The following is a 22,797-nucleotide window of genomic DNA, read 5'->3' on the forward strand; positions in this document are numbered from 1 at the left end:
TGAACCAAATACGAGTCCGTGTGAGCCTCTTCTTTTGTCAGAGTAAACAATTAATTTATAAGAAAAATGACATTCGAGCTTAAGATGTCTTTAAATATTTTCACCGAAGATTTCTTATATCAACTTACAAAATGTCGTACTTTGTAATTAACAAATAGAATTACTAACTACTACTAGGTTGAATAATTTATAGATGGAATTGGAGACTAACTTTTGTCACAAAATTTAGAGATTGCATGGAGAACATTGTCGACAAACCCTCAAAAGGGTCATGAGCTGCATCATGCATGCAAATGAAGGTAGATAAGAAGAGGAAATGTTCACATATCTCAAAGATAATTAAACAAAAGATTAACACTAACACCATCACAAATTCAGCATCCTAAACTCATGCAAAAAGACTAACAACGCCCCCAAAATCACAAAGGATGCTTGGAATAGTATATTGGGAGAACAGTCCCGTCCTACCGCTGAAAAACTGCCTGCACCTGAAAAATCAAGCCAAAATTAGCCGCAAGAAGAAAAATTCAAGCAACTAATTAATTATTAACTAAATAAGCGATCCAAATCCACAGTCTAATAATATAAACATATCGAGATTTATAAAAGTTGATATATCAACCTACCACATTGTCTAGTGAAATTAGAGGAAGTTGAGCAGAGGCAGAGAGACCCTTCAGTCTCGGTATCAAACCCACAAGTCCCACCGGACTGCGCACACCTCTCACACCCGGTATCCGGCACCGCGAAGCTCAGCTTAATCCCGTAAACCCAATCCGGCGGTCCTAACCCTTTCAATCCATCCGTATTCGTCACGCTAGTATAATGCGTGCAGTCCAATATATTCATGCTCATGAACTTCACCGAATCGTACCCCGTAAAACAACACGGCGGAGAAGTAGTCGTAGTAGCAGGAGGAGGAGGAGTACCGTTGGTTAGAAATCCTCCGGGACTGGGGGTAGTACCGTTGCTTAAAAATCCTCCGGGACTGGGGGTAGTACCGTTGCTTAAAAATCCTCCGGGGCTGGGGGTAGGAGTGGCCAATCCGGAACCGGTACGGAAAATTCGAAAAGCGTTGCAGGAGTCGTAGAGCTCGTCACAGGAGTGGCCGGAGAAGTTGAAGCAGAGGTACTTGTAGTGGTTGAGGACAGGGGAGTCGACGGAGCAGTTGAGGAGTGCGAAGACGGTGTCGGAGGTCGGCGGGATAATGGCGGACTGGATTGGGGTCATGAGGAAGTCGTGGTGGGGCTGGAGGATGGAGCAGGTGGACATGGCGGGGTCGTAGACGACCATGGTTTTCTTGTCGTAGTTTATGGACTGGACTTTGTAGTTTCCGGATGGGGTGGCGAAGAAGAGGTCGGTGGAGCAGTTGAACATGTGGCGGAACTGGGGCGCGCCACAGCCGTCATCGAGGGCGAAAGGGTAGTGTATGGGGATGGGGCCGCAGGAGGTGCGGCATTGGGAGAGAGTGGGGGTGGGGAGGAGGTGGAGGTGGAGTGATAGGAGGAGGACGTTGACGGTGGTGATGAGTGGTTTTGACTGAGACCACCACATGTTTGTGTGTGAGAAATGAAAAATTAGTTACTGTGGCAGTGTAAGAAGGCCTAATGTGTAAAGAGATTGATAAACTGGGCGGAATTTACTCCATAATTTAGGACACCTTTTGGATCTTTAGACAGGCTGTGATGGGATCCACAAGTTGAAAAACAGGGAAGAAATCAGTGGCTCCAGTGATATATCAGTGTTGGGATTCCCCGAGGTGTTGTGATTTTTAATGTAAAATGTTACCTTTATCATCTACTTATGTGTAATGTCAAAAAGACTAAATTTTTTAAACTAAATTTACAAATTAAATGATGTGATTGTTAATGATTGGATTATTACTTAAGCGTTGATTAACATTCTTATTTCTTATTGATGACACATTATTTGGTTTGCAAATTTAATTTAAAATTTTAGTCTATTTAACATTATCCTCTATTTATACCATCATTTAAACTATATTTCTAAGGGACAAGGATTGTCTACCTCTCACTTCCGGTGCCCTCCCGTGCCCTCTTGTTTTGTGTGGTCACGATTAAGTTACATCAACATTTTATATAGTTTTTTTATAGAGATAATAAGACAAAATGAATAGTAATATAAAATGTTGACGTAGCTTAACCGTGACCATACAAACAAGAGGGCACGGGAGGGCACCAAAAGTGAGAGGGCAGACAAACCTTGTCTATTTCTAAGATACAGTTTATAACTAAGTACACCATCATAATGATTGGTTATATTGAAAGGTTGAGTTTGGCCCTTGATTCTTTAGATAGATCAGTGAGTCAATCAGGTAAATCAAGTGTTATTGTATAAATAGTTGGATACATTCGACAATGTAAAATATTACAATGGGATAAAATAATCAATTAAAAGAGATCTTCTAATTCTAATTACAAATTCGTTAGGCCCTTTAGGAACAACTCTCAAATTGATATTTTTTATTCATTTTACCATTTAATAACTCATAATCAAGTTTCTAACTAAATATTTGCAACTCGCCAATTTAAAATAGACTTCTCAAGTATTTCGATATTATTTAACGCACTCTCCGAAAATAACAGAACTATAGTCCAGTAGCGCGAAGGTAATAATGTCTTACGATCTGGATATCCTTGCGAAGACGTCGGCAACCCACCTCTACAAATGGAGGGAGAATATAAGGGGGGACCTTAATCTCCTAAAACCACTCATAAAGGAATGGGCGTAGTCTGCCTGCTCTTTCATAACAGAGTTGTTATTCCCGACTTGAAAAAAAATAAAATTCAACCACTTGTTATGACTTATGACACTTGATGCACCTAGCTGTGTTTCTGGTACATTGAAAATCTTTTAGGTTAAGGCGCGACGTGTAGGGTGTTATAAGAACTATTCAAACTAATGAAGTTGAATTTCATCTATAAAATCAATTGATAATATGAGAAGCAACCCCACTACTCATAAGCTTATGCAAGATCCATTTCTCTCATCAATGTGAGATTCATTCATAGCACAAACCGACAAATCCAATCCGTATGAATGATTGGTTCAATTTTAATTTTAACACTTGAAACATGTAATCTCGAGCCAAATCGAATAAAAATGTAATTTGATTGGTTTTCGTATGCAAGATCTATTTTATCATCAATGAGAGATTCATTCATAACACAAAACGACAAATCAAATCCATATGAATGATTTGGTTTAATTTTAATGTTAACACTAGAAACGTGTAATCTTGAGCCAAATCAAATGAAAATGTAATTTGATTGGTTTTGTTTGATTGAAACCACCTTAACTGAATCGAATGCATAGGGGTTTTAGAATGTCGAAAATTTTAAATCCATTTGAGCCTCAAATAAGCGCAACGCCTGAAATAAAACAAAAAGCAGAAATGCGGTGAAGGTGGATCGAACACCTGACCTTCAGATCTTCAGTCTGACGCTCTCCCAACTGAGCTATCCCCGCTTTATGCTACTGTGATACAAAGTTACTTATGAAAACTCATTACAATTATTTAATCAAATCTCCATTTTAACCGAACTCTGAGCTTGGCCCGGCTAATGCACTTTTACTCCTCACCGCAATGACACTCACCCAACCCGCTTGAAAAATGATTTGGATGGATTGGTTTCCACATTTTCTTGGGTGAAAATGAGATTGAACTATGTTAGCTCGAGCAAGTTAGGTTAATCAAACGGAATAACGTTCAAACCCAACCAACCCAAGCAATGCCTATCTCTAAACTTGATATAAAAAATCCATAATTATCAAATAAAATTCTTAACACATAATCGATCCACGCATGATATATCGATCATATACTACAGTACTTAATTACGCAAAGGATAGCATTCATGGACACTAGTCACAAACAAAAGACACATAACTGCTTCATTCTTTCATATTTCCCCACAATGTTCAACACTATATCAAACATATGTGAAGCGAAGGTACTCCTCCTTGGATGCGAGGTCCATGGTCTTGTAGCCCTGAGGGAACATCTTCTTGGCCTCGTCCAGAGACATCAAGGGTGAAATGATCATGGGATCCCCCGACTTCCAGTTCGCCGAGGTTGCAACCTTGTGCTTGTTCGCCTTCTGCAGCGAGTCCAACACCCTCACCACCTCATCCATGTTTTGCCCGGTGCTCGCCGGGTACAGAAAACTTAGCTTCACCTATAACCAAAAACGTTAATCAACCCCATAATTTAGACCTAATCCACATATTCCAAACTCCTTAATAATAAAAGAAAAACACATATATCAGTACGCCTTAAATCATAAAGTTAAGTTGCTTAGTATAAATAATATTGTTTTAAAAAATTAAAATACATACCAAAGTATCAGGGCCCACAATATGAAGAGAGCGAGAGGGAAATTGGTTTCTCGAAGAGTCCTTCACATCCGACTCCATCATATTAAGAGCATCTCTAATGGAGATGTCAAAATATCCACATAAGTTATAACAGTAAAAAAAAGACAGCCACTAATTGTTTTCAACCAAAATGTCAAATCTTATGTGGCATGACATGGAATGACACCAAAAGGGGGCTGCTGTCAAATTTGATAGCAGCTTCAAATATTTTTTAATTAATTATTAAATGTTTTTTAATTAATTTAATCATTTATTATAATAAATGTTGATTGTTGAAATGAACGTGCAGTCTGTTCATATCCTGCCTCTTTCTTTCTTTTTTTAATCAATGATAGAGTTGCGATAGAGATTAGAGAACGAAGGCCTCCTGGGATTAGTTCCCAAAGCTCTGGAGAGGCAAAACAGAGGATATGAGATTTGGAAAATAAAATGAAATGAAAAAAGATTAATTAATTGGCAAAGAAAATTGGTGAATGTTTTATGGAATATGTGTGTACGGAATGGATGAGAAACCCTGTGAGATTCTGGAGACAATTCATCTCTTATCACATGAATAAAAAAGATAGATCTTTTTTCGATCTAAGAGAGAGAGCTCAGTGTTCAAACTGACGAGATTTTGTTGTCTGGAAGTAAGAAAAAAGTCATTCGTTCAACAAAGAACTTCATACAGTGAACGTGCCTCGAATTTTTTCCAACCCATATTCTGATTCAGCGTCTGGAAGCAAGAAAAAAGTTATTTGTTCAACAAAGATGAGGATCATGTCCTTATTAGTGTTCAACCAGAAAAAAGAAGTTATTTGTTGGGTTTCAATTATCATGAATGATTTATACGTGTAAAATTTAAAATATAAAACAAAAATTAAGAACACAAAATAATGTAATAAAACAATAGTTTAATTTAACATATCAGGTGAAGAGCGAAACGTTAAAATATGTCAAAGTGTCAAAATCGGGTAATCCACCTTGCACCCGGACTACATAACACAACATATTTGAAAGTGTACATCTCATGCATATATCAGATAACAAAAAAAATAACAGGGTAGCGAATTCAACGTTCTTTCTTGTTAGCACACAATACTAAAAACAAGTACTGAAATCACTAATCCCAATTATCGAGTTAAGTAAAAATATAAATCAGAACATACGTTGTAGGTTTCGATGTCCTTAATCCACTCAAGATGCGAAGGCAAATCGTCGCATGATAGACCACAAGCTTCACTCCCTTTTCTGGAAACTTCCAGGAGTACTCGGCCATCTTCCCGAGCTCGGTCGTGCAAACGGGCGTGAAATCACCTACACATACATACATACGTGCATACATAAGCAAACCAAATAATTGCGACATCTTCAACCAAATTAAGAAGAAACATTCCATGATTAATTAAGGCACTAATTTGTAATTACCGGGGTGAGAGAAAATGATGGCCCAGCTGTCACCGAACTAGTCGTAGAGCTTGATCTTTCCATGCGTGCTTCCAGCTTCAAGGTTTGGGATCGTGTCTCCAATGGTGAGTCCTGGCATCTTCTCAAGTAGTAACGGTAACGGACGCTAACTGAAACTGCAACTCTCTGTATATTGTGCAAAGACGAAGGAGACATGTAGGTCTCGTTTGGTGCTCGAATTGTACTGACTATTTTAGTCGGATAAAATAAATAATCGTCAGACAGTACTGATCGTATTGTTTATAATGTGTTTGATACTGTACCGGATAAGAAAACTTCAAGCTATTATTATTTTTTAAGAGAAAATTAATGATTATGAAAAAAAAAAAGAAATATTAACTTCAAACCATATAAATACTGGATTACCTTAGGATTTATGGTTTAAAGTTAAAAACTTCTGTTAAGTCTGCAAACAATTTAGATTTAATTTGATTTCTGTAGAAATCCTTCCTACATAATCTGGTAAAATTAACGAGCATCAAGGATTGTGTAAACAAATGGCATCTCAACATGTTATAATTAACAAAAATGCAACGGCAATTCCTGGTTCCCCTGATGCTCAGCAACCCAGATGAAAACTAGGAAAAAAAGGGAAGTCAACTAATTTCGGAGAAAATGGTCAAAGTGCAACCCGTATGAAACCAACGAAAACCCAATTCTTGGAACCAACCAAAACTTAAATTCGTGAAATTTTGAAAAAGAGATTAAAACCAATCACAATCGTTGAAATCTTGAACACGAAGTAGTTCTGATTCTGCTGCCATCGCCATGGATACCGAGGAAATCATCATCGCGGGCATGACGGAGAATGCAGAACATGCTAGGAGGTTGAGGGAAATCCCTAGACGAGACAACTGCCGAAGTCGAAGGAAATTCGCGAAACCCAACGATGACCGTGTTTTGATATCTTTTCACACGATTAATTATACCGAGGTTTTGGGTGGGATAAGGGAGACCAAATCTTATGCATTCTAAGTGGACGTGGTATACGTGGTCTCAATAAATGTCTCACATATATTAAATTTGGAGAGTTTTAACAAAAAGTTTACGGTACTGTTCACTTTAACGAAAAATCATATTTTTACACTAAAAAATCAATCCTGGTACTATTCACTTTACTCTTATTTTGTCCTTATCATTAAAACTCAAAGTTTTCAAACCCTTTTCATTAGTTTTCCTTTAAATTTATAACAACAAAATTAAGAAAATTTAAGGTAATGAATACGTGTCAGACACTTGGCCACAGAGAGGCCACACTCATTTTGGGCGCAGGAGATTTGATCTTGGTATAAGGAAGGCGGTATGAGTTGCACTAAACAGGTGGGGCCAGACAAATTAGTCCGAGTACTAATAATACAGAAGTGTACAAACGACTAGGTTCGTACTATTAATTATATCCAATCCCTTATCTGGACTGCCAAGCGAGACCGTAGGTAGTATACAAAGACTTGTGGGACCAATGCATGGAGAGAACGTGGCTCGGGAGTTGTGGGCCCGTGGCAGTTGGCCCCATGCCACTTGCTCTCCGATGTTGCCACGTGTTTAATTTGAAGACAACGTGGCCTTCGGCTTGTGGATTATTAACAAAACAATCTCTTGAATTTTTATTATTTTTATTTTACAGATTTGAATCCTAGTCGTTGGGTAAGTAGCTCACATGTTAGAGCGCTCGCTTTGCATGCGAGAGGTACGGGGTTCGATACCGCATCTCCATTTATTCGCAAATTAGTCAATAATATTTTTTAATTTTCACCTTTATTTTTAATTCTAATTTTTTGGTAATTTACATTTTATTTTCGCTTTTATTGCTTTCCTTTCCCGCGCAATATCTATCACTTTCTTTACTTACTCCGCGGCTGAGCTCACTCAAAATTAGGGTTTCTGGTGTCAAGAAACCAACTATGGAGGTCGCAGCTCAAATAGCTCAGCTGCTGAACGAGACTCTCAACCCAGACTGCGCCGCCGTCCACACGGCGACCGAAGCACTCGATCGTCTCTCGCAGCTCCCCCAATTCCCTTACTATCTCCTCTCCATCTCCACCGGTAATTAAGCTTGCAACTCATGATTATATGCTAATTTTACGCGATTTATGGTTTCTTAGTGGAAAATTGTGTCGATTTGTGTGTTAATTCGATACCAGGAGGTGAGGATCGAGGTCAGAAAGTCGCTGCGGCGGCGTACCTTAAAAACTTTACAAGGCGAAATGTGGACTGCGAGAATCCGAATTCGAAATCAAACGTTAGCAAGGAGTTCAAGGACCAGCTTTTGCGGGCATTGCTGCAAGCCGAACAATCGGTTGTCAAAATTTTGGTTGAAGTGGTATGCATATTTCGGAGTTCAATATCCTAATTTTTAGTACATTAGTGAAAGGTGTGAGCTTTTGATATATAATTGTTTTAATGTATTGGCTGGCAGTTCCGGATCATTGTTGTTGCCGAGTTTGTTAAGCAGAACTCGTGGCCGGAACTTGTACCCGATTTGCGATCAGCTATTCAAAATAGCAACCTTATTAGCAATGGTGCAAACTCTCAATGGACCACAGCCAATGCCCTTACGATTCTTCACGCTCTCCTTAGGCCCTTTCAGGTACTTAGTAGTGTACGGTGCATAATTAATTTGTTTGTTGCGAAACCAGTTTATGATATCTCTATCCAAATTTTACCCTTTCCTAGGATTGGTTTTTAAATTTTTTAAGTTTCCTTTCATCATGTGGTTACATGTGTCCGGTTGTCTGAATATTTTGTTTCCAGTCCTCATATTGGCATGTAATTGCTTGTGCTGCAAACCTTGCTCAAATAGTATCACTAATGGGCTCAAATTGTTTCTGGCAGTATTTTTTGAATCCTAAGGTTGCCAAGGAGCCAATACCGCCACAGCTAGAGCTAATTGCGAAAGACATTCTTGTGCCCTTGTTAATTGTTTTCCATCAATTTGTCGAAAAGGTTGTTTTCTTTACACTTCGTTGCTCATTTTCTACCCTAGGTAGTCTTTTATGAGCTTTTACAATAATGGATTCTATATGATTATCAAATAGGCTTTGGGTGCTCATGGTACAACAGATGTGGAAGCAGAGAATATCCTTCTGGTTGTCAGCAAATGCATGTATTTTACTGTAAGTAACAATCTTGTTTATGATTATGGAATATTCATGAAAATGTATCATGCTCAGTCCCTTTTATCTCCCACCCTCACCCTGCTTTTTTCAATGTTTTTGTGGCATTGCTATTTTTGTAGGTGAGGTCGCATATGCCATCTGCTTTAGTTCCTCTTCTACCTTCATTTTGTCATGATCTAATTGCCATTCTTAGTTCTTTGAGTTTTGATTCCGTGGTTACTCCACAAAATGGGTACCTGATGAGATTGAAGACTGGGAAAAGAAGTTTGCTCATTTTCTGTACTCTCATTACTCGACACCGGAAGCATTCTGATAAGTAATAACACAATGCTTGTATTAAATTTGATTAGAGTAGAGTTATTGTGGTAAATTCTTTATGTTTTGCATTCATGTATTTTTGCAGGTTGATGCCGGACATGATAAAATGCGTTCTGAACATAGTAAAATATACCAAAAATGTTGGTGTAAGTTCTGTATTAAAATTTCTTACTTATTAATCATTTCAGTCAACATTCAGAGTGGTGATGCCTGTGTTTTTCAAATTGTCTGACTGCTAAGTCTGCATCTTGAATCCAAGTTTTGACTTGCATTCTTATTCCAGCCTTCTGACTTTTATTTTTCTTATTGTAATTATTATTTTATGTTGATGTTCAGTTTGTTTATTTGTGATTCTATACATAGAATTTAAACTTTAATTCCCTGAATCTGATCATTTGCTCATTTTGTTGTCATTTTATAACTGAAAAGTAATATTATACATGCAGAGGCTTGATTTTTTATCGGAGAGGATTCTTTCATTAGCTTTTGATGTGATTTCACGTGTTCTTGAAACAGGGCCTGTAAGTTTCCTGATTTGTAAGTTTTACTGAATAAAGATCACCAAAATTCTGCCAACTTCATTCATTAGGAAGTGGAACTTTGGATGTTGCACAATTTGTTACTTATTCAATCCACTCCCTTAATTGTTTTTTTTTTCTTTCCTTAATTGTAAATCAGGGATGGAGAATAGTTTCTCCACATTTTTCATCTCTGTTGGACTCTGCAATCTTTCAAGCATTGGTAATGAACCAAAAGGTAAATATTATTATCAGAAAAAAATGGGAAACACATATTTTTGAAATCTGAAGTTATAAGTTGAACTAACTCTTGTTTTTCTGGCAATTTTTCAAGTAGGATATCGTAGAGTGGGATGAAGATGCAGATGAGTACATACGAAAGAATCTTCCATCTGACATTGTATGGAAAGCTTATAATGGTCGTATATGTGATTCTTTTACCTTCTCAATTACCTTTAACATCACCTCTTGTTTTTATACAGGAAGAAATTTCTGGCTGGAGGGAGGATCTATTTACGGCCAGAAAAAGTGCTATCAATTTAATTGGTGTTATGTCAGTGTCAAAGGTTGCCTTTTGTGGTCCTTGGTGAACTATTTCTATACATGTATTCCAAAGAGCATATTTTTTTAGCTGGTGTTCTATGCCTACAGGGACCTCCGGTAGGAACTTCTACTAATAGCTTATCAGCATCATCAAAACGTAAAAAGAATGAAAAGAACAAGAGAAGCAATCAACATCCTTCAATTGGAGAACTATTGGTGCTTCCATTTCTGTCGAAGTTTCCAATTCCTTCTGATGCTAATACATCCCAAACTAGAATTCAGAACGAGTGAGCACATAAACATATCTTCGTATAAATTATCTGATATTGAATTGGTAGGCCCTGTGTAGCTATATATATATATATGTGGTGTCCAACATTTGATTATTTTCTTGTGCCGGTAATTCTTTCTTTTATCTCTTTGTTTATATAGTTCCCCGTATGCAGCTTGTTAACTGTTGTCCTGTTCCTCCTACTCACCAACATTTTCAAATTTTCATGTGTAGATGCTTCTTTCATGTTGATTTGTATACTTTAATTTATTCCCTGACACTCTTACTGTGACAATCACAGTTATTTTGGTGTTTTGATGGCATATGGTGGCTTGTTAGATGTAAGGACTTTTTCTCCAGTTACGTCATAATTTGATTTACTGTGGTATATTAAGAGCCTGCAAGTGAGTATTTATAATTCTTTTAATGCAATACAGTTTCTAAGAGAGCAGCAACCTGCATATGCGACAACTCTGGTTCAAACTCGGTTGCTACCATTGTATAAATTATCAGTCTCCTTACCATACTTAGTTGCCACTGCAAACTGGGTTCTTGGAGAGCTTGCTTCCTGCCTACCTGAAGTGAGGCTGTTTCTTACCATACCAGCTCCTACTCTTGTAATTTAATTAAAATGAGAAACGTTTTATCCACACGGCACTTGCTATCTGATGTTTTGTTAGCTTGATTTTATTCTATACTTCCTTGAAAACCGCATGCTTTTCTTTAGGCCCACTATTCAAAAATTTTGTCGCGTTTTCAGGAGATGAGTGCAGATGTGTATACTTCATTGCTCAAGTCATTGGTTATGCCTGATAACGGGGATATTTCTTGTTATCCTGTGCGGGTTTCTGCTGCTGCGGCAATTGTGGGACTTCTTGACGTGGGTCACAAACTCAATCTTTTAGTTGATCCCTTGTGATTTCTTCAGTGGCATTATTAATCTTTCTGATCTGATGTTCTGTCTCCAGAATGACTACCCACCACCTGAGTGGCTTCCTCTCCTTCAAGTTGTGATTGGTAGGATTGGCAATAATGAGGAAGAAAGCTCAATTTTATTTCATCTTCTCAGTTCTGTGGTGGAGGCAGGACATGAAAATGTTGTAGTTCATATCCCTTATATTGTTTCAACATTGGTTGTTGGAATCTCAAAATGCATTCCAACTGATCTGGAGCCATGGCCTCAGGTATATGTAGATTTCTATTGCTAGGCTGGTAGTTTGTCTATCCTTTTGGATATCATGTTTAGCAGTTAGGGATTGATGCACCTGCTGCTAAAAAGAGAGGGAAACTGCTGTGTATATAATACAGTATATGGCTTCTCATCCAATAAGCTTTGCTAAATTGAATCATTGTGTGCTTGACCAATTTGGACCCATGAAATCAGATTGCCCCAAAATTAGTACTGTTTATTCATGGAGATTTTTTCCCCTGCGATTTTTTTTTGCGTTCTGTACGCTCACTGTATATTTTGTGTTTACCTGATCCACAGTTCATGAAAATTTCTTCCACTGATCTCTAAGTAATCTCTAAATAATCACCGATTTCTTTTTGGAAATTAAATTTCTTCCAGTTTCAACTATTAGTGGAATATGACTGAAGGGAAGGGTGTTAAGACTGATGAACTGGCATTGTTTATATTAGATGGTTGAAAAGGGCTTTGAAGCATTAGCAGCAATAGATCAATCTTGGGAAAGTTTTACGGCTGAACAATCTGAGGAGAATGAATCGAGTGAAAAGTGGGTATCAAGCCGAGCTACCATCGGTAGAGCTTTCTCTTCTCTCTTGCAACAGGCTTGGCTTGCACCAGCGCATCACTTGGTTAGTTTTTATTTTCTAGTAAACTTTCCAGACAAAGAATGCATATACATTTTTTTTTTGGTGATAAACTATTTCATATTTAATATGCTATCTGAAGTTAGTGTCTTTAATTGGAGCCATTAAATACTAGGTTCTTAAAACTCCCAACTTCTTGTGCATCTGTACTTTAGACAACAAATACCCCTGCACTCATTTTTAATCATTTTCACAATATACATATGGAATTCAGGTTGTTACATTGTGCTATTTTCTCTGTTTTTAATCAGGGACGGGAAGATGAGGTTTTGCCCCCTTCTTCTTGCTTAGATTATGCATCAACATTGCTCCGATCCATCATGCTGTCTGTTACTGAAAGTAATGCAATTCTAGAGCTTAAAGTATCAGAGTTATTATTAGTTTGGGCTGATCTGATTGCCAACTGGCATGCTTGGGAAGAATCAGAGGATATGTCAATCTTTGAGTGCATTAAGGAAGCGGTCAGTCTACACAAAAAATATGGGTTGAAGAATTTTATTGTAGGACAAATGCCATCTCCTCCAGCTCCACCTGTTCCTCAGCATTCCATAATACAAGGCATTGGTACTTTTATAAGCGAGGCTGCCTTACAATATCCATCTGCAATGTGGAAGATTTGCTCTTGTATCCATATACTACTACATGCCCCAATTTACTCATCTGAGACAGAAGGCGTGAAGCAGTCGTTGGCAGTTGCATTTTGTCAGGCAACATATACCCGTTTCAGAGAAATTAAAAGCAAGCCTGGTCCTCTCTGGAAGCCTTTGCTGCTCGCTATATCATCATGCTATTTATGCTGTCCCGAAGTTGTAGAGGGTATATTGGAGAAGGATGGAGATGGAGGATTTCAAACCTGGATGTCTGCACTTGGATCTGTTTCCTCTAGCTCTTTCAAACCGGGGCTACCTACAGAGTCAGAGATAAAGTTGATTGGTGAGTACTTGGTCACTAAAACGGGGGAAATGAAATTGTGTTTCAGCCTCTAACAGATTGACATGATATTTTAGTTACTTTTGCTTTGCATAAATTCCTGAAACCCTATGAATTGGATAACTTGGGACATGACTAACAGTTAATGAATCTCAGTGCTGGCACTGGCAAAAGTGGTTGAACGGGTGGTGGTGGTTGGAAAGTCATCTGGTGCTTTGTTACGGGAATGCTTTACCTCTCTGATGGAAGCATCTATACGATGGAAAGAACTGCAGGAAGAAGAGGAAGCAGGTGGAGAAGAAGAGACCGAGGATGATGATGAAATTGAAGATGACGATGACGATGATGATGATGAGGTTTGAACTTGCAAGTTTTTTGTTTATCGTCAAGTTTCAGGATTCATCTTTTAAAAGTTCTCTACATTTTTGGACTGCCTATTAATGACAGAAGGCTATGTGCAATAAATTTATGCTATTCTTTTTCATAGGTTACTCTGGCTAATATTACATAATTTTTGTTATTATTCCCTTTATGAAAATTTACTTTTATCATCCGAAAAGTTAATGGATAATATTTGATTTGGGCTTTTTATCCTTGAATTTTCTCTCATGCATCTGATATTAGCAAACTTGCATTTTTCCTTGCAGGATTCGGAGGATGATGAATATGAAGAGACTGAGGAAGAGTTTCTGAATAGGTATGCTGAAGCAGCTCTAGCTTTGGAAAACGGTACAGTTATCGAAGAGGGGGATCTAGAAGATGAAGACCAGGAAATGGATTTTGAGCAAGGTCCATGTTTTGTTATAGCTGTACAGTTTGCCATCATCATGACAGCATATGAGCTGATTACAGTTAGTTGTCTTCTTTCTCGTTGCATTCATTTGCTGAAATTTTGATTTTTGCAGGCTGCTTAGAGGAAATTGATCTGAAAAGAGTTGTATCGTCACTTCTGGAGAGATACCATCCTGTAGTCATACAAGGACAGGCATTTCCACCGGAGCTGATTTCGAGTTTCCTAGAAGTTTTCCCTCAATGTAGGTCGTTCTTCCAGCAATAATTTTGGTAAATTTTATTGACCTTTGTTTTCCCTGAAAATGACTGATAATTTTTCTTTGCGTCGTAAACTCGGTAAATTTATTGGGAAGTCATTTGTAAAGTGTGATCTAAAGTGTTTGTGGTAAAAGACATTCACGGTTTTGCACTTCGATCTGGTGTATGTGGTCTACCCATTATTTTGTGGGGAGCTTTGGTTGCTTATAACGGGGACCAGTGAGGAAATCCATATTTGAGTTTCTTGGGCTCTTCTTCTGCCCTGTCATCAATCGGTGCCTAGAAACTCAATTTATTAGAACCAGAACACGGGCTCATTAGGCAGTGCATCAACAGAAAACATTTATGTTCATAAACGCTTTTGTCACATATTCTAGCGCTTTTACAAAAGCATAGGAACGAGTTTCATAAGGCACTAGCCTCTTGCCAGATCATTTTTTGACCAACAACCACATCACCGTGTATTGCAAATGCGGGTCGGTTTTATCGGTACGCTGCCTGTTTGATAAAATGCCCGGCCAAGTCCTTGACGGCTCAGATTGATGCTATAGACTTAAATTCAATCTGGCATCTTGGAATGCAATGATGTTCGGATGCCCAATGTGTAATGACTGTCACAAGGTATTCGACCTTAAGAGGATAATGCACATCAAATGTGGAGACATAGGAAGTGCACACATTTGTTAACAATGCGTTATTATTAAATTTAAATGTTAACGACTACATTTTTTTGACCAATGACAACTAAGGTAATGTCGGTTTATATTTATTTAGGAATGTGCTATTCACACACTCTTTGTTAAGTTCTGTTAATTGCTCTTCTTCAATTTATCCGATCTGACATTCAAAAGTTAAAAAAGTATATGTAGATGTCACACCTCTTTATTTATTTATACTTTGCTTTTTCTTGTTGGTATAAAACACTATTACTTTAGAGGATGGTGTAAGTTAACTAGTTTTCGTGATGTTCCAATTATGGCCTTATGTATATTTAAACTAAATAAAAATTAATAGTAACAAGCCTAAACAAACCAAAAACCTAATCTGGTAAAATCGCCGACCAAAAACAACGAGCATTGCAGCCGTCTGATTCAGGGTTCACCGCTGATTCTGGACTGTAGGTGCAGCTGATATTTATTCCCGTAACCCTACAATAAAATTTCACGCCCTCTTATCTCCCAACTCATATAATTAGCGCTTTTTCCCGGAAAATTTCTCTTTCGGTTTTCGGGAAGTTCTTCAAGTCCTCCGAAGTCCGACCCACAGAGGACGAGAAGCAAACCCCAAACATTTTCCCGGAATTTCTCTTTTGTTTTTCTCGCGTCGCTTTCTGATTGATCATTACGCAAACGAAATTGAAGTTTTTCGAAGCTGTTGTTCAATACATTCGAGGAGGTACGTGATTTTTTTAGGGTTTACGAATTGGGAATTATCTGCTTGATTTGTCCTCGTTTTTAAATTTTGGGTATTTAAAATTTTGCTTAGTTTTAATATGCTTGGTCGTTGAACGTTTAGGATGATGTTTTGTTAATTTCAAATTTTGTTATGATGCTAGAAATTTAGGTTATGAGAAGTGAGAAACTGTTGGTAAAGTAAGAACAGAAATTTGAAGACTAAATTAGATTAATTTAGTTTCAGAAGACTAAGTAATTATTTTTTTATTTGCTGGAGAGAGTGAACTGTGGGATGATCTGAGGTTCTTAACAGTTATCTTTTACAATTTATTAGTCCATGGGATATGCAAGACGATTGAATGTATTTGATTTAGAGTTTATAATGTCAATGCACTGATGGAATGGTTATATCTGATTGTAGATAAGTGTTAGGCATGGCAACAGAGGAGCCGGCTGGTCCACGGTATGCGCCAGATGATCCTACACTTCCAAATCCGTGGAAGGGTTTGATTGATGGTAGCACGGGTTTGTTATACTACTGGAATCCTGAAACTAACGTTACCCAGTATGAAAAACCGGCTTCTTTGCCTCCGCCCTTGCCAGCAGGCCCACCTCCTGCTACTGCCACGCCACAGCTGGCTGCAATTCCTGTTGCTCATTCGGTGCAACCGAAGGGAGTGATGCCTCAGGATGGGCAGCAGATAATGCAAGCTCCACAACAGCATGGGTCGCAAGTGAGCCAGTTTTCTCAACAGCATGGACATCTAATGGCACAACAGATGAATCTGACATTATATGCTCAACAGCAGGGCTCACAAATGGCTCAACCTGGACATCAACAGAGTTCACAATTGGGACAGCCCATGCAACAGCATGGGCAAATGATGCAGCATCCGGGTCAGCAAATGCCCCAGGCACAAGTGCATCAAGGGCAGCAAGTGCCTCAACAACTGGGACAACACACACCACAGGGTCATGGGTCACAAGGGCAGCAAAGGCTTCAACAACTGGGACAACACACACCACAGAGTCATGGGTCACAAATGCATCCGTTTGCACATCAGCAGATGCATTATAGGCCTTATCAGCAAAGCATTCCTCCCCAAGGGCAACAGAGTTCACAACCGCAAACTCTGCATAATGCACAAGCGCAACCACTGGCAAATCAACAAGAATATAAAGCTGCATTCCCCCAGAGGGAGGAAGATGATTTTCAACAAAGAAATCAAATTGGTGTTTCTCCATCCCGGTTTCAACAAGCGGGAGCCTCATCTGTGCAGAATCTTCCTACTGGGACCAATCCAGTACAAATGCCACAGAGGTCTGTTCATCAAGGCCCAACTCAACAATTTGGTGGCCCTTTGGGAAACATGCAACATCCTTCCTCTTTTGGTCACTTGCAGCAACCAGGGGCTGATTTGGCTCACCATCAACATGGTTCTAGGTTCCAAAGTCAAATGGACCCAGCAATGATACACGGTCAGCAGTCAAATGGGCCTCCTGCTGGATTAAGAATGGGTCATGAAAATAATTTCCACGGTCAAGGTGGAAATGACTATTACTTCAATAGTAACAATGAAGGGACGACAGGTCCTCAGCAGCCCAAGCTTGCATCTATTCCGATTGCAAAAAGCCAGCAGGTATCTCTTAATTTATATCACTGTCATGTTCTGTTAGGTTTCCATGTAAGTTATTTAACTTTAAATCCATTCTTCAAAAGTTAACTGATTTCTCATTACATCATGTCATTTTTTTTTCAGGAGATGAGTGGTGGCCCTCCATTTCAAAATGCTACACCTGGTCATTCCAATGCCCTGAATACCATGCCTGGTCATTCCATGCATAATGTGTACAGTCATGCAACAGGTGCTCCACCATTCCCAAATAACTCTTTGGTGAAGCCCCCTTATGTCAGGCCTACAAGTCTCACTAGTCTCTCACCTGTTGAAGTTTATCGTCAACAACATGAAGTTACTGCATCGGTCTGTATTTCTGTTTGCTTGTGATCTATTTGTGGGAATGTAGGAATGCTCGTAAATTTTAGTTTATACAGCACAGAAAATGGTTTTGAGGAGATGGGTACGATATGATATTGGTTTTGATAAGAGATGGTGCTCTATTGTTTATAGTTATTATAGACACAGTAGTATGTTAAACTAATGTTAATTCTTTATGACCTCAATTTTTGCATTTAATTGCATAGGGTGACAATGTACCTGCACCATTTATGACATTTGAAGACACTGGTTTTCCTCCAGAGATATTGAGAGAGGTAAGTTACATTCCCCTAGACTTGTTCTTTCTCTGAATATAAAATATCCAATATGAGATCCATGCCATTCCATTTTTGTATTAGTATTTGTCTTCTACTTTTGAACTCATGAGTTCTCACTTATCGCAGGTGCGATATTTGCTCCGGAGGAGGAGCATATGTCGTACGCTGCACTGCTATTGGCACACTTACACATGCAACAACTATTCTGATTTTTGGAGGCTGCAAAATGAACTGTTGGAGCCTTTCTTGTGCATCTTCTAAAAGGGTGGTTGGCCCTTCATCCAAATCACACCTTATGTGACTGGGATTTCTTGCTTAATGGCTCCACCTGTTATGTCTTTATGCCCTCTTTTGTTGCCTCAAGTTGCTTGTGTAAGCAACCATATACCCATGGGCTTTTTTGTCATCTTACTCTTCTATCAATACAAAATTTTATTGATATTTGTTTGGTTGTAGTCTATCTTTATGTGAGACATTCTAAAACTTTTTTCTGATCACTTAGACCTATGTTATTGGTTCAGATTCATGCTGCTGGCTTCGCATCTCCCACGCCAATTCAGGCACAAACATGGCCAATTGCTCTTCAAAGTAGGGATATAGTTGCAATTGCAAAAACTGGTTCTGGAAAAACTTTGGGCTATTTGATGCCTGCATTCATTCTTCTTAGACAACGCCATAATAATTCTCAGAATGGCCCAACAGTCCTGGTTTTGGCCCCAACACGGGAGCTTGCAACACAGATACAAGATGAGGTTTTGAAATTTGGGCGAGCTTCTAGGGTATCTTGCACGGTGGGTGCTCATTGCTTGACTTTATTGATACGATAGCTTCATTTTTTCAGTTCATTTTGGTTTGTATGTTTTATTCACTGTGATTGAACGTCATGATTCCAGTGCTTGTATGGTGGAGCTCCGAAGGGCCCTCAGCTAAAAGAGTTAGATCGTGGAGCAGACATAGTTGTGGCAACTCCTGGTCGTCTTAATGACATATTGGAAATGAAGAAAATTGATTTTCGGCAAGTTTCTCTACTTGTACTTGATGAAGCAGATCGAATGCTTGACATGGGTTTTGAACCTCAAATCCGTAAAATCGTGGATCAAATACCCCCGCACAGACAAACTCTTATGTACACAGCAACATGGCCCAAAGAAGTAAGAAAAATAGCAAGTGATCTTCTTGTTAATCCTGTACAAGTGAATATTGGCAGCGTTAATGAGCTTGCTGCAAACAAGGCTATCACACAGGTAATTCTTTCTTTCTGTTTTCCTTTCTTTTTTTTCTTTTTTTTTTTTTGTGTTTTGACTAGTGCACGGACTCTGGGATAATGTAACTAGTTAAAATTCCAATCAGAAACTTTTAGAAAGGTCTATCACTTTGTGTATTGCACAGTCTAGGATAATGATAAAAAGTATAAATTTAAAGTTAGTCTCACAGACCTTGCATCTGAGGAACTTTGTCTTATATGGTTAATATATGGGACATATGCCACTTAGCCTGCAAATTAGTCCTAGCTTTGTCATAGGTTTTCTAGTACATGCATCATGGATGGTAGGCTAGGACTAGTTTAGTGTGAGCGGGATTATCTAGTGAAAGTAGGGATGAAGTTGATGAGAATGTCTATGATTTATGGAAGCAATGATGAACAGTTAGGTAATTTAGTATATTAATGTGCTATGATCATAGAAACTACAATTTTCATACCTGGTGCTTTATATTTTCAGTTTTGATCAGTACGGTACTCACATAAGAAATCTTACTTATGCAAAATATTTTCTATTAAACTTAAATCTAATTATAACACAGAACCATAAGCTTTGTCGTATACTTCAGTTCTGGCTCACAACTATAAGCTCCCACACGGAATAATTATATACAACTGGTCAGTGTGATGGTCGATCTCCTTTTTTTATGTGCATCTGGTGCAGAGGGTTTTTCAAAAGCACACATAGGGTGGAATACATTTGTACTATTAACTTGTTTGTGAAGTGGGAACCTTTTTATATGTTAAAAAAGAAGTAGGAACCTTTTTAGTTTTTATTGCTTCACTTCGCAAAATTATTTGTTTATAAATCTGCAGTACGTTGAAGTTGTCCCACAAATGGAGAAGCAAAGGCGTTTGGAGCAGATCCTGAGATCCCAAGAACGAGGTTCTAAGATCATTGTCTTTTGTTCCACCAAGAGGTTGTGTGATCAGATTGCACGTAGTATTGGACGCACTTTTGGGGCTGCTGCAATTCACGGGGACAAGTCTCAAGGTGAGCGAGACTGGGTTTTAAATCAGTTCCGGAGTGGAAAATGCCCAATATTAGTTGCCACTGACGTTGCTGCTCGTGGGCTTGACATCAAAGATATAAGGTTATCTCATTTCAAAGCACTTTCTTTATTTCCAATTTAACATGTTCAGTTTATGAATGAAAAAATAACGACGATCATTGGGACAAAGATCATGATTGAGCTTAGAATTTAGACCTCGGCTTTGGTTCAAAGACATTGTACTTAGAGTTGAGTTTCACATGTTATAGGGTGGTGGTAAACTATGATTTCCCTACTGGTGTGGAAGACTATGTTCACCGAATTGGAAGAACTGGGAGGGCTGGCGCAACTGGGGTGTCATACACCTTTTTCTCTGAGCAAGACTGGAAATATGCAGCTGATTTGATTAAAGTTCTGGAGGGAGCTAACCAGCAAGTGCCTCCAGAGGTGCGAGAGATTGCTCTACGTGGTGGGCCTGGTTTTGGCAAGGATAGGAATCCGATGAACCGTTTTGATTCTGGTGGGCCTGTTAATGGTGCTGCTGGACGTTGGGATTCCGGTGGCCGTGATGGAATGAGGGATGGGGGTTTTGGTGGTCGTGGCAGTACGAGGGATGGGGGCTTTGGAGGTCGTGGTGGCATGAGGGATGGTGGTTTTGGTGGTCGTGGCGGCATGCGAGATGGCAACTTTGGAGGTCGTGGCAGCATGCGAGATGGCAACTTTGGCGGTCGTGAGGGCCCTAGGGATGGTGCTGGTAGCGGCCGAGGTGGGAGAGGCGATTTCTTTTCTGGGCCTGGAAACAGGGGCCGAGGATTTGGTGGTCCTGGTGGTGGTAATGTTGGTTGGGGTAGAAGTGGCAGTGGCCCGCAAGATCGGTACAACAGTATGGCTGGCCGTGGGGGACGTGGACGGGGACGATTTGATAATAGAGTTGATTTTCCTGACAGGAGCAGAGGCAGAAACTATAGCCGTAGCCCTGACAGAGTTCGAACATGGGATATTAACAGAAGCAGAAGCCGGAGTCGAAGCCGCAGCCGTAGCTGGAGTAGGAGTAGGAGTCGGAGCTGGACCAGGAGTCGTAGCCGGAGCTGGTCCCGTGACCGTAGCCGAAGTCATAGTCGCAACCGTAGTCGGAGCCCCAGTTATGAAAGATATGAGAGGCCGCCACGTGTGTCAAAATTTGATATGAAGGATCCTGTTCCCGAATCTGTGGTTCCACCTGTACCAGAGATGCTTCCTACGTCCCCAGACACACAAGTCAATGTATATCCAGACACCAAGCCCGTGGGGGAACTGCCAGTGGTTGAGCAAACGGGGCTAGTGGATACACAGGGCGGAGGAGACCCTTCCCATCACTCATTGATTTAACCTGAGAGCGGTCAACGGAGTCTTTCTTTCCAGGCCTTGGGTGGTGCATTTATGTCGGTTTTTGTTGGTCAAGTGGCTCGCTTATCCCAATCTGCGAAGCTGGCTTTCTAGTGTGAGAATACTTGCAGTAAGTTGGGGCTGGGCTTCCTTGTGTGGTGCATTTACGTCGGTTTTCCTGAGAATACTTGCTGAAGTGCTCTACTGCTTCTGCTGGTGGTGGAAGGTCATGTCGGGTAATTGGCGATAGTTCTGGACGATGGATGTGTTAGGGTGGCTCTAGAAAACTCTTTTTATGAACGGCCTAATATTTTGATCATCAACAGTTGAATTTGAGTATTGGAGAGCACGTTCACTCGTCGGATTATTGGTGTCTTTGTGTGAGAAATTGGGAAAGACGCGTATTACACCTTGAATTCTAGGTGTTTAATTTTACTAGATTTTGTCATGAATTATCCTATTTTTTCAAATGAACTCTTTGATGTTTAATCTCCATCTCTCTCTCTCTCTCTCACACACACACACACACACAGCAGAGTGTTCAGGAATTTGTAGGTAGATGCAATGTGCTTTAGGTACTACTAATGGAAGCCTTGGCGCAAAACCTAGCAACTGCCGTTTAGGATTCATAGAGCCAATCCACTTAATGAAGCAAGGTTTTGTTGTTGTATGTATATGATTTCTAGTTAGGCACTTGGGTGTGATTCTTGCCTCTCATTTCCTCTGTTTTATGCTGTAAAGTCGCAAAACGATTTAGTGATGGGTTGTTTAGTTCGCCTCTTTATAGGTTGCCGGTACATCTCGGGATTTTTTTCTAGAGATATTTTCTCATGCAATTAAATTTTAGCTTTTGTCATGTCTCACTTCAATAAACATCTGTCATGTGCTTGAAACATTCGCTACTTGTCTAGAACAATTATCACATGGTGATAAGACGACATGAGAGAATAAAAGAATTTCTCCTTCATTGATTTCTGCCTGATTAGACTAAACTTGTCACCGTGTTTAGCATATAGGTGTTTCTTCAGGTGAACAAAGGGCCCTAATTGCCCTTTAGAAGGTTGAAGCAATGAACATTTTAGCTTAT

At 39.4% G+C, this 22,797-nt stretch overlaps 3 protein-coding genes, 1 long non-coding RNA gene and 1 other non-coding gene across 5 annotated transcripts; 2 read left to right on the forward strand and 3 right to left on the reverse strand.

Moving 5' to 3' along the window:
• Positions 1–211: 211 nt before the first annotated feature.
• On the reverse strand, positions 212–1,679 carry LOC137733016 (uncharacterized). The gene is made up of 2 exons (XM_068472242.2): positions 627–1,679; positions 212–488 (listed from the first exon to the last, which is right to left on the reverse strand). Exons 1-2 carry the CDS (start codon positions 1,552–1,554, stop codon positions 367–369), a joined length of 1,050 nt encoding a protein of 349 aa, XP_068328343.1. The 5' UTR covers positions 1,555–1,679; the 3' UTR covers positions 212–366.
• A 1,737-nt stretch (positions 1,680–3,416) lies between these two features.
• Positions 3,417–3,489, reverse strand: TRNAF-GAA (transfer RNA phenylalanine (anticodon GAA)). Its single transcript has one exon. It is a non-coding gene; the product is annotated as a tRNA-Phe (tRNA).
• Positions 3,490–3,817: 328 nt separating this feature from the next.
• LOC137730550 (uncharacterized) lies at positions 3,818–6,827 on the reverse strand. The gene is made up of 3 exons (XR_011068185.2): positions 5,806–6,827; positions 5,547–5,694; positions 3,818–4,199 (listed from the first exon to the last, which is right to left on the reverse strand). It is a non-coding gene; the product is annotated as an uncharacterized LOC137730550 (long non-coding RNA).
• Positions 6,828–7,675: 848 nt separating this feature from the next.
• On the forward strand, positions 7,676–14,574 carry LOC137731476 (ARM repeat superfamily protein). Its single transcript, XM_068470590.2, has 21 exons — positions 7,676–7,887; positions 7,986–8,164; positions 8,261–8,431; positions 8,677–8,787; positions 8,880–8,957; positions 9,080–9,276; positions 9,364–9,424; positions 9,725–9,799; positions 9,957–10,034; positions 10,134–10,196; positions 10,279–10,362; positions 10,448–10,626; positions 10,912–10,951; positions 11,048–11,191; positions 11,371–11,490; positions 11,579–11,794; positions 12,252–12,428; positions 12,695–13,376; positions 13,530–13,729; positions 14,021–14,162; positions 14,279–14,574. The coding sequence occupies exons 1-21, from the start codon at positions 7,746–7,748 to the stop codon at positions 14,428–14,430; spliced, it is 3,291 nt and encodes a 1,096-aa protein (XP_068326691.1). The 5' UTR covers positions 7,676–7,745; the 3' UTR covers positions 14,431–14,574.
• Positions 14,575–15,436: 862 nt separating this feature from the next.
• On the forward strand, positions 15,437–22,199 carry LOC137731265 (DEAD-box ATP-dependent RNA helicase 40). The gene is made up of 8 exons (XM_068470364.2): positions 15,437–15,818; positions 16,239–17,457; positions 17,578–17,799; positions 18,021–18,089; positions 18,614–18,883; positions 18,986–19,336; positions 20,170–20,447; positions 20,615–22,199. Exons 2-8 carry the CDS (start codon positions 16,252–16,254, stop codon positions 21,711–21,713), a joined length of 3,495 nt encoding a protein of 1,164 aa, XP_068326465.1. The 5' UTR covers positions 15,437–15,818; positions 16,239–16,251; the 3' UTR covers positions 21,714–22,199.
• Positions 22,200–22,797: the final 598 nt, after the last annotated feature.

This window comes from Pyrus communis, chromosome 16 (assembly GCF_041283825.1).
Source record: "Pyrus communis isolate YQ-2024b chromosome 16, ASM4128382v1, whole genome shotgun sequence".
Lineage (NCBI taxonomy): Eukaryota > Viridiplantae > Streptophyta > Magnoliopsida > Rosales > Rosaceae > Pyrus > Pyrus communis.

What these genes read in the sequence shown, in the direction of transcription:
- LOC137731476 (XM_068470590.2), top strand. Translation starts at nt 7,746, where the DNA reads ATGGAGGTCGCAGCTCAAATAGCTCAGCTGCTGAACGAGACTCTCAAC. An exon ending in TCTCCTCTCCATCTCCACCG is followed by an intron (nt 7,888 to 7,985) that starts GTAATTAAGCTT and finishes ATTCGATACCAG; the next exon opens with GAGGTGAGGATCGAGGTCAG. An exon ending in CATTGGTAATGAACCAAAAG is followed by an intron (nt 10,035 to 10,133) that starts GTAAATATTATT and finishes TTTTTCAAGTAG; the next exon opens with GATATCGTAGAGTGGGATGA.
- LOC137733016 (XM_068472242.2), bottom strand. Translation starts at nt 1,554, where the DNA reads ATGTGGTGGTCTCAGTCAAAACCACTCATCACCACCGTCAACGTCCTC. An exon ending in TAATTTCACTAGACAATGTG is followed by an intron (nt 489 to 626) that starts GTAGGTTGATAT and finishes TTGATTTTTCAG; the next exon opens with GTGCAGGCAGTTTTTCAGCG.
- LOC137731265 (XM_068470364.2), top strand. Translation starts at nt 16,252, where the DNA reads ATGGCAACAGAGGAGCCGGCTGGTCCACGGTATGCGCCAGATGATCCT. An exon ending in CTTCTAGGGTATCTTGCACG is followed by an intron (nt 18,884 to 18,985) that starts GTGGGTGCTCAT and finishes TCATGATTCCAG; the next exon opens with TGCTTGTATGGTGGAGCTCC. An exon ending in CTTGACATCAAAGATATAAG is followed by an intron (nt 20,448 to 20,614) that starts GTTATCTCATTT and finishes CACATGTTATAG; the next exon opens with GGTGGTGGTAAACTATGATT.